Source organism: Neopsephotus bourkii, unplaced genomic scaffold, assembly GCF_033783945.1.
Source record: "Neopsephotus bourkii isolate Nb327-2 ecotype Australia unplaced genomic scaffold, CSIRO-AGI_Nbou_v1 NB_284, whole genome shotgun sequence".
Lineage (NCBI taxonomy): Eukaryota > Metazoa > Chordata > Aves > Psittaciformes > Psittacidae > Neopsephotus > Neopsephotus bourkii.
In genome coordinates, this window is record NW_026900793.1 from 1,015,948 (window position 1) to 1,025,748 (window position 9,801).

The window sequence follows — 9,801 nt, forward strand, 5'->3', positions numbered from 1 at the left end:
GAAATTAATTCAGAAACAGTGTACAATTAACTGTGTCCAAAGTCAATCAGAAGTTTTGCTTCCATTTAGGACTGACAGCAGCTGCCCCAGCTACAGAACTTTCTTCTGCAACTTTGATACAGATGCTCTCAATCACTCCACCTCCTTAAACACTCAAGTGATTCACAAGTAGTTGAATTGTGAATTACTTGATATGAGTCATCTAATTTCCTTTTCCAGTAAGGGTCCTTGTTGGAAAATTGGCATGGCAAGGCTAAATAACCAAGTTACCAAGGAAAATTGCCACAGAACTGCTGTTCCAGTGAATCAGTGCTCTGCTTTTCTCATAGTTTAAAGCAATAACACCACATACTGCAGAACAGAAGGGGAAAACCAACTGTAATAACCTTACTACTCACAATCCATCTTGGAAACCAGAGCAAAGCAGGAGAAATTTCAGTAATCTAATTAGAAAGTGAAACACCTTCCAGTGGTAAATCCTTGCTACAATGCAGCCATTAGCAGCAGAAACCGTAGAAATTACTCATGGCCATTCTGAATGCAAAGAAAAATGGAAGCAAATCTAACAAATTTAGTGGTATGAAAAATATGCCTATCCTCTGACCTAAAAGCTCCAAATTATCTTGAAGGATTGATCAACAATGGGTAATACCTGAATCTGAGTTCACATTGACTTTTATACTTTCCCTAAAATGCTCACATTGACTATTATTCTTTTCCTGGAATGCTCACATTTGCTTCCAAATGCAGTGTTCTGGGAAGCTATAAGCTTTCAAGTACTTTAATGTATATCATGAAGACATTTCAAAGGACTGGAATTTATTATCTTTAAAATGTCCAAAAGATTATAGGCTATAAACTGCTCGCACTGTGAACTACATACACTTAATAGGGTTGCCCAAAGTGCCTTGCACCCCTGCCTCAACAGCACCTAAACCTCAATATTCAATACTGAAAGATCCTAACATTAAAGAATAGTAATAAGAAGAAACTTATTAAAAGCTGGTGCTTTGCTTGCACTTCTGCAGAAAATCTCAGAATAAACACGACAAAAAAAAGCCAAAGCAAAGGCAAACTACAAACTCCTCAGCTACACAAGGAAGAACACACATACCAGCACTACCCCTTCCCTAACACTGCCCATCAACTTAGAGCTTAATTGTGGCAGGTTTTCCAAGCAGACAGAAGAAAGACCCCAGCTCACTCAGCCCAGTGGCAAGTCCATGTTGAGTTTGTGACAAGCCCTCAGAGAGGTGAAATTCTCTTAAAATGCCATGATTGCTGAGAAACGTGCCGGAGTTATAACTTGATCCTGGCATCAGCCTGATGCAAGAATGAGGAAATAAACACTCTCTGAATCTGGAAACCACCCTCCTTCTGAAATACAGTGTCAAAGGTAGTATTTGCAACTCACCAGAAAGAACAAGGCACCAAACAGTTGCCCTTCATTGCCTCTCCCCCTTTATTTAGCTGCTTCAAAACTATGGCCATCTTGCTGGAGACAGATAGGAAGAAACACCTCAACTGACATCAGCCTTCCTCTCCACCCAGTCAAGAAACACAGGCACCAAGATGCAGTGTAAAACTCGTCTTTTAAAATAAAATTAGCACATAAAGCGAGGACGGAGCATGCCTTGCAGACAGAAGCTAGGGACAGCTCTTCCAGAATGAATTCAGCTTCCCACTGACTGCAGTCACATAAAGTCCTACTCATTTCAATTCAATGTTGAAACACTCAGACCTGAAGCCTACAGTCATTAGTCACTTTGGGCAGTTCTGGGATGTGGGTTTCCTCTGGAGTCACATCTGGGAGGCTTTTCAACATGAAATTTCTGTCAATAGTTAACATCTTTCTGTGAACACTGCCTAACCAAAAACTAAGTTTGATGTGAAGCCTAGGCCTTTGCACAGCACTTATTTCTCAAAGCTGTCATGAACTGAAAGGAAAACAAGAGAAGTCACATGTTTTCTCAAAGTAAGCCAGCCATGATTGTCTTTTTAGCCATTCCACAGCTGAAAGCAAAGATAATTAAAGCAACTTAGCTGCTACTTCCTAAATGTTTTCTCTCATTTACAAAGGCACCTCTGCATCTGTGCAAAGACCGTGGGCCTTGGCTACAATTACTTTAGCAATTTCTCAGGGTTTTGAGGGTTGGCTTGTTATTGAAAAGACTATTTATACTCTTTCATTTTCTGTGCTTTTTAGTAACTATGCTTATTAGCACAGAAAAAAGAAATTACATTATTTACATTAAGCCTTTATAACCCCAGCAGATTCAACATCTCTGCAGCCCCCATGACAGCAAATGGAAGGCGTTTTTGGCATATCTTTCTAAGAAAAACGCATCAAGAGCGAACGCTGGTTGCAAGAAGAGGCTCACCCCTGCTGCATTTAAACCGTGCATTCGAAGACGCCCAAGGCAGCTACATCAGACCAGCAGAGAAAGGGCATCCTCCCCTCATCCAAACTGATTGTCACATTAACCCTTTCTTTACGGAAGGGTATTGGGTCACGGGAGACCAAAGATCCCAGACTTCGCTTCCTCTCTTCCCATCGATGCCGCGGCGTCTACCAGGGCAGCTACCATTAGAGGCCCCCAGCGAGAATTTCTTCCTGCCGTGCGTAAAATGCAGCACGATGGATTTATAGGTGACCCAGCGCGGCGGGTTCCACTCAGCTATAGGAGAGGAGCAGCCGGGGCCCGGCTATCCACCGCACGGCACCGCGCCACGCCACGCCGCTCCCGGGAGCTCGCTGAAGGATCCGAACTGCGCGGACACGGGCCGCTCCGATGAAGGGCGAGCTTCTGCCCTGGCTAGCCGGGCTTAGCCGCCGAGCCACAGCAAACCCCAACGGCCCTGACCACGGCGTGGCACCACTTACCCCATGCTTGCTCCGACCACCCCTCACCGCAGCGCCGCGACCGCTTACCTCACTCTTGCCTCTGCCGCTCGCACCCCGCCCAGACGCTGACCCCGCCCCTTAAAGGGCCCGAGACCCTTCAGACAAAAGCAGCTGCTTTGCCCGAGCCACCACGGGTGCGACCTGCCAGGATCTCAGAGCGCAGACCACGTGCGCTAAGGCTTTGGCAGGCAGCGAGAGCACACCAGTAAGTCCGTCTGTTTTCCAGTTCTGTCCGCATGTACCAACACCACAAGGGAGAACTGGCAAACAAATATCATGCTAAAAGCACAGACTTTGCATGGCTTACCAGGGGCCAGAATAAATGTCATCAGCAGAGTGCGAAAAAACCTGCATGGTATTTGCATTGCCCGAGTCAGATGTCCCGTAGTAAGAGAACCCATCTCAACAATGGAATTTGCAACTGGCTAAATTCCGGTGTTCCTAAGTACCTGGTTAAGTTACAAATCCTCAGGAAAGACAACCTACACTTAAATCTTGTCATTAAAAATAAAAAATGGGTAAAAAGCATTTATAAATCACACACCCATTCAGGCATTAATTTGACCACCTCGTTGCTCCCATTTTACAGGTAACTTACACGCATTAATCCAGACCCCAGTAGAGCCAAATACAGAGCTGAAACGCCTCTTAATAAGCTTTTAAATATTAAACTCTGTATTTTCATCATTTGACACTAGAATTATAACCTGCTGCATACACTGAGTTTGCCTCGTACCTTCCATCAAGCAGAGTACACTGAAGCTGTTGTTCGTCAAATTTTCAGAATGCATTAGAGCGACAGTATTGGAGCATGCAGTGTCCACAGCAGAAATAAGGACAGGATTTAGCAGGTTGTGCCTTGCCGTGATGATCAATCATGACAATCCTCACCCAAAACTGAAAAAAAATAAAATTCAGCTGAAGAGCTAATCATATAAACTGTCTCTCTCATACTGAGCACCTCACCTGGCTTAACATTTAAAGAGGTTTCAAGTAGTTTAGTTAGCTCTTAGGAACAATTTCCTTTAAAGCAAAGCAAGAGCAAATACTTCTTGCCCACAGAGTATCTTGTCTTTGTCAAGCAGCTCCTCCCACCTGTTCACACATACTTAAAGGCATAAACTGCATGCAAATACACTTACTAGATGCTTTGTCTGCTGTTACCCTACTCACTACACCCACTAGTAGCTATCAAATTATTGTAAAGATTCAGAGAGCAACATAACTAGCCAAAAATGTAAAAAACCCCAAACCAAGCCAAAAAACCAAACAAAACAAAAAGAAAAAACAACAAACACAACCCAAACCCACAAAAGCCTTAAGATCAGTTAGAAGAAAATGTTAAATCTTCTTAGATATTTGAATTGATGCAAAAGATACAATGCAACTGCATTCACTGTAGATTTGGATTTCCACATGACTTGTTTGTTTCTGCCTGTTGTTTTATTAACCTCATGGAAAACCCCAATCCTGTTAATCTACAGCATAAACCAGACATGACATAAAAGAGAGATTTTTTTAGGACTAAGATCAGTCAAGTGGCAAACGTCAACTGATCAGTGACAGTTCAGTTAAGGAAATGGAGACATCCATGTACTAGGATGGATTTCTTACGAGACATCCCATATTTTCAGCATTACATTGGCCTGATACATTCCTTAACATACTTGCCTTTTTCTATCTCTGCCCTCTCAAGCCTGAATGACTGCAGTGTAGAAATGACACATTAAAAGCTTCCAACTTTCACATAAAAATACTTCTCCAAGCTTAGGCAAAAACCATTTCCTAAGAAGAATCTTTAGTAGGAATATCATTATCATTTCAGTGATAAATGCTGCAGTCACCTAGTTTCTATTCCTCATTTTCTTTCTTATGACATTAACACCTCTTTGCTCCTCAACTGAATTTGAGAAGCTCAAATTGCTTCAGGTGTACTTGTTCAGAGAAAGCAAACAAGAAGAGGCAAAGCTAACAAATCGTGTTCCTGCAGAAAAAAAAAAGTAAAGGGTATTTCCTGGAGTATTTAAGCTGCTTTTGCCATTTGAAAACTGAACTCTCTGGCACCAAGACAAACCTGAATATGGCTGCCAACGTTAAAAAAAGAAACAAAAAAGAAGTGCTAAGAGGTTAAATGTGGAGGTTCATTAAACACAAGCAAGGAGAAACTCCTCCCATACCAATACTGTAGTACTTCTGCTAATGTGTTGATGCATGCTTATGCCAGGTTTTTTCTCCCTGCAGACACAATGTCAGCTGACAACCGTTTCTCTCCTGTATCACCAACAAGGAAATGAAAGCTAAACTGATTCAAAGGAAGAAAAACCCAAAAAAACCAGAAGTAAAATCTGTGAGTTGAGATAACCACGGTGTCATGGTTTAAACTCTGTCAACAAATTAGCCATGCAGTCCGTATTCCCTCACCCTGCTCCCGGAGGAGCATGAGACTCACAAAGTCCTATGGCCAGTCTAAACATTTGAGCAGGAACTAAAACCATCGGTGTTATCAGCGCTGTTCCCAGGCTGAAAGCCAAAAACACAGCGCTGCAGCAGCTACTAAGGAGAAAAAAATGACTGCTACTGCTAAACCCAGTTCCATATCATTCACGTCATGCTCAGATCCCACATTTTCAATATACCATCTCTCTTACATATATACGTCCACATACACACACAGACAAAGAGATCATTTCTTAGTGCATGGACCAATCCCTATGATGCTGCTGAGTTCCATCTCTTGTGACAGTCTTTCGGGGCAGGAGAGGCTGTGTGCAGTGTTGGATCGTTGCCTGCTGATGCTGATCATTCCTTTACCCCAGAACTCGTCTGGTTCTATCAAAGTTCATTCTCTGTTGGGATGGTGGTCAGAGGGAAGTCAGGGTCAGCCGCTGGTGGCCTGAAGACATCTAGTTGATGGGATGTAAAAATGTGACACAGCAGGCAACAGCCCACAATTAAGTTCATTGGCTGTTTCCCCCTAAAATCAAATCCCCTTGAGGTATACATTTGACTGTCCCATCTTGCCACATTACCCACCAAGTATATCCAGGTCCCTGAACAAAAGCAATCCCACGAGTGGGTTTGCCTTTACCTGAAGCAGGAATAACCCAGGCTGTCTTCCCCAGCAAATTCTTCATGTGCACCACAGGAACTTTGTCCCCCTCTACAATATGTAAAAGTTCTGCCTGGGCTGGGCCAGCCCTGCTGGCAGATCCTCTGGTGTTGACCAGCCAGGTGGCCTTTGGTAAGTGTGTATCCCAATGCTTGAAAGTCCCACCACCTATTGTTCTCAGTGTAGTTTTGAACAGCCCATTGTACTGTTCCATTTTCCCAGAGGCTGGTGCACGGTACGGGATGTGATATGCCCACCCAATGCCATGCTCTTTGGCCCAAATGTCTATAAAGTTATCCTGGAAATGAGTCCCATTGTCTGACTCAATTCTCTCTGGGGTGCTTTTGCCAGTTCCTCCCAGTCAGGCTGATTTCAGCCTCCAGTACAGTCAACTCTCGGGATCCTCCTGTCACTCCAGAAATATATATGGGTTCCACCCCTTGACAGCTTGATGGCATCAGGGTACACTGTGCACGGGTATCTACTAGAGCCTTATACTTCTGTGGGACTGATGTGCCAGGCCATCTGATCCACACAGTCCAGGAAATCCAACTGTCCCCTACCTCCACCTGGCTGGAGACAGGGCCCCTCTAATAGTCATCGCAATGCTGGACACTTAAGTCTTGTTGAAAGGGATTATTCCCCGGTATCCCAGGAGCTGGAGTAAAATCAGCTCTTCCGCTCCATCTGGGAACTGGTTTAATTATTGAAGTAAGGTCAAACACAGTAATAATAGGAAATAGAGAGAAAGGCATAAAACAAACCAAAAACCCCACGTGATGCACAGCACAATATCTCAACCCCCACTGACTCATGCCCGGCACATCCCTGCGTAGTAATGGGCCCCTGCAGGCCAACACCCCCCCCCCCCAGTATCTATACTGAGCCCGACATTCTATGGTATGGAATGCCCCTTTGGCTAGTTTGAGTCATCTCTCCTGGCTGTGCTTCCTATGGCTTCCTGCGCCCCTCCTCACCGGCAGAGCATGAGAGACTGAAAAGTCCTTGACCAGGGTAGGCACTACTTTGCTGCAGAAAAATTATGGACTCAGTCAGAGATCACTGTGATCAGACAAAAGCCATTTATTGTAGAGCATCAATCCTTTTTCTACTGTTGTCTGCATCTGCTTACAATAGCTTGGTGTATCACAATTGGATACATATTCTTGCAGCACACAGCAACTAGTAATAGTTTATCAAATAAGCGCATGAGAACTTAACCTTTAAAACTTGCTAAGAGTCCACTATTTTGTATCTTAGCACAGTCCAGTTTCCTCTTACCTTGCTTGCACCGTTACTTTTGCTTCTTTACCCACGTCCTCCTTCATCCTCGGTTCATCTTGAGCTCCACATAGGCACTTGCTGACTTGGGAACGTGGCCATTCTTTGCTAAAAATCCATCCACACTACTTAGCAACAATTAATCTTTGGTGTCTTATCAACATGCCAAAACAGAGCACAGCTCCTAGAAACACAAGTTAACTACAGCAGCTGAAACCAGGACACCCCAGCTGCATTTCTGCTGCGTTAATGATCTCAATCACCTCAGGAGAGGTCCAGTGCACACCCAACCCACCACAGTGCAAGGACTAAGGCTGAGGAAGGCACAAATGACCACCTGTTTTGGCATACCTGCTACTGAGGGGTTCATCCTACCCTGCAAAACAGCAGCCTGATGACTTCACAAAGCCAGTGAACCACCCTAACAACCTCATCGAGTTCCACCTCAAGAATAGAGCTGCTGAACTATTCCTACTGAAAGTCCCTAAACATGGCAATAAGAAAACTTCTCACTTCCCACCCCATTTATTAAAGGCCAGGTGCACACAATATCAAGAGCACTTCTCCTTTTTTAGGACTTCATCTGGTTAGTCCTATGATCACATCTGCTTTTTCTCCTACATGACAAAGTTGTGGAAGACCACAAGCTCCATCCTTTAAGCACAACACCAAGATAATTACAGATAAGGCTGCTGAAATAAAAAAAACCCCAAACCACAAAAAAACCAACACAAACAAAAACGCAAATAAGCAAAACCCCCCAAAAAACCCAAAACAATTACCAATGTTAGCATCGTATAACTGAGTTCATGCATAGCTATCAGATGTGTTCATCTAAGCAGCGCTGTCGATGCAATGCCATCACTTCACACTAAGTATTTATTTGAACCTCACTCTGAAAGGTTAAAATGTATTGTGGCAGGGGTGGTAAGGGGAAGGTTTTTAACAGGATGCATCAACAGTAACTGGCAGCCACTTTGCGGTACATTATTTCTCTCCCAGTACTCTTACCCTGGGCTCACCAGCAAACAGCACTCCTTAGGTGGATGCACACAGTCATGGCTGGGACACTAAGTGCCGCTGTCTAACACAAACCACTTTCAGCATAACCTTTCCTGCAGAAAACCCAACTCCCACCAAAACCGCTGGTAAGGTGCGGTTCTCCTGCCGACGCTGCGGCCAGGTGGCAACCCAAGACCAAGTGCCCACAGAAGACATCCCGCACTGCTTGGGCGGCTGAGCTGAGGAGTCTCTGCTCCAGACCAGGGGCTCCTCCAAGCCAGGAACTCCCTCATGAGAAAGCCAGCGGGAACCCCCAAAACCGCCTCAAAAAGAGACGCCGAAGCACACCAACCCCCTTGCAGGCCCAACCCTCCCAGGCCTCCCTCCTCTCAGTCACCACCTTGTGCTCACCGACCGCCAGCGCCAGCGGCAGGTAAAAGAGCCCGGAGCCGAATGCAAAGGCAACCCACCACGTCGCCATGGCTGCCACTGCTTCTCCTCAGTCGGGATGGGCGATCCGCCGGGGATGCAGAATCCCCAGGCACCGCCGTGCAGGACTGGGGGGAGTCGTGACCAGAGCAAGGGGCAGCGAGATGAGCACACGGAAAGCGGGAAAGCGCTGAGGGAGCTGGGGCAAGCACCAGGACCAGGACCAGAACCAGAACCAGGACCAGAACCAGGACGTGGCGCTGTGCTGAGCCCCAGCATGAGGCTAGGTTGAGGCTGATACTACCCTGGCCTGCACTTGATGTCTCCCATGTTCTTACCCGGTTCTCCACGATCATGGCAGCTCTGCTCCTGAAAGCCCTGCAGACTGCTTATACACTAGGCAAAAGGCCTTGCTTGTTCCCCACTTCTGGGTCCTGTTCATTGCAGTTTATATTTGAGCATCTTAAGGAAAGCTGCTGTCACCGTTTGTTTTTCTCAGGATGCAAGGCTGTAATGCAACATTTCTGTTGGGGGCGAGAGGGGAATATGACCTCAGTGAAGAAAGAGATGGTTGGGAAGACAGACGTAGATTATTGCTTGAGGTGAGTGTTTTAACATCTGTTGCTCAGTTCCTGCAGACTTTTTTAGTGGGGCCTGCTGCGATAACAGAAGGGGTAATGCTTTTAAGCTAACAGAGGGAAGACTGAGGCTGGATGGGAGGAAGAAATTCTTTACAGTGAGGATGATAAAATCCTGGCACAGGCTGCCCAGGGAGATGGTAGATGCCCCGTTCCTGGAGACATTCAAGGCCAAGCTGGATGTGATTCTAGGCAACCTGATCTAGTTGAAGATGTCCCTGCTCATTGTAGGGGGGCTGGACTAAATGATCCTTTGAAGGTCCATCCAAGCCAAACTATTCCATCATTCCTTCTCTTCTACTCTGGTGGTGCTCCAGACACAGTCTGCTGTTTGTCCTGGTGCCGCAGGTGAATGATTCAGGGAAGTCATCCTTGGCGGGTTAATTAAAAGGGCTTTCTTCACGATGAAGCGATCAAATGGTAAGGAATCGACAACT

General features: G+C 45.5%; 2 protein-coding genes across 4 annotated transcripts in view; one reads left to right on the forward strand and one right to left on the reverse strand.

Annotated features, from left to right (window-relative positions):
• Positions 1 to 9,801, forward strand: part of PBRM1 (polybromo 1) — a 351,134-nt gene that overhangs the window by 229,378 nt on the left and 111,955 nt on the right. The window lies entirely within an intron of this gene.
• SHISA5 (shisa family member 5) overlaps positions 1 to 9,801 on the reverse strand; it is a 28,956-nt gene that overhangs the window by 12,905 nt on the left and 6,250 nt on the right. Inside the window, exon 1 of one of the 3 annotated variants that reach the window (XM_061347003.1) lies at positions 3,213 to 3,274. The exons of 1 other annotated variant lie outside the window; for it this stretch is intronic. In XM_061347003.1, the coding sequence (XP_061202987.1) occupies positions 3,213 to 3,259 (47 nt within the window). In that variant the 5' untranslated portion in view covers positions 3,260 to 3,274. Of the gene's footprint in view, positions 1 to 2,884; positions 2,890 to 3,212; positions 3,275 to 9,801 lie in introns of those variants that run through there. One more of the 3 variants, XM_061347005.1, reaches the window with a different exon arrangement.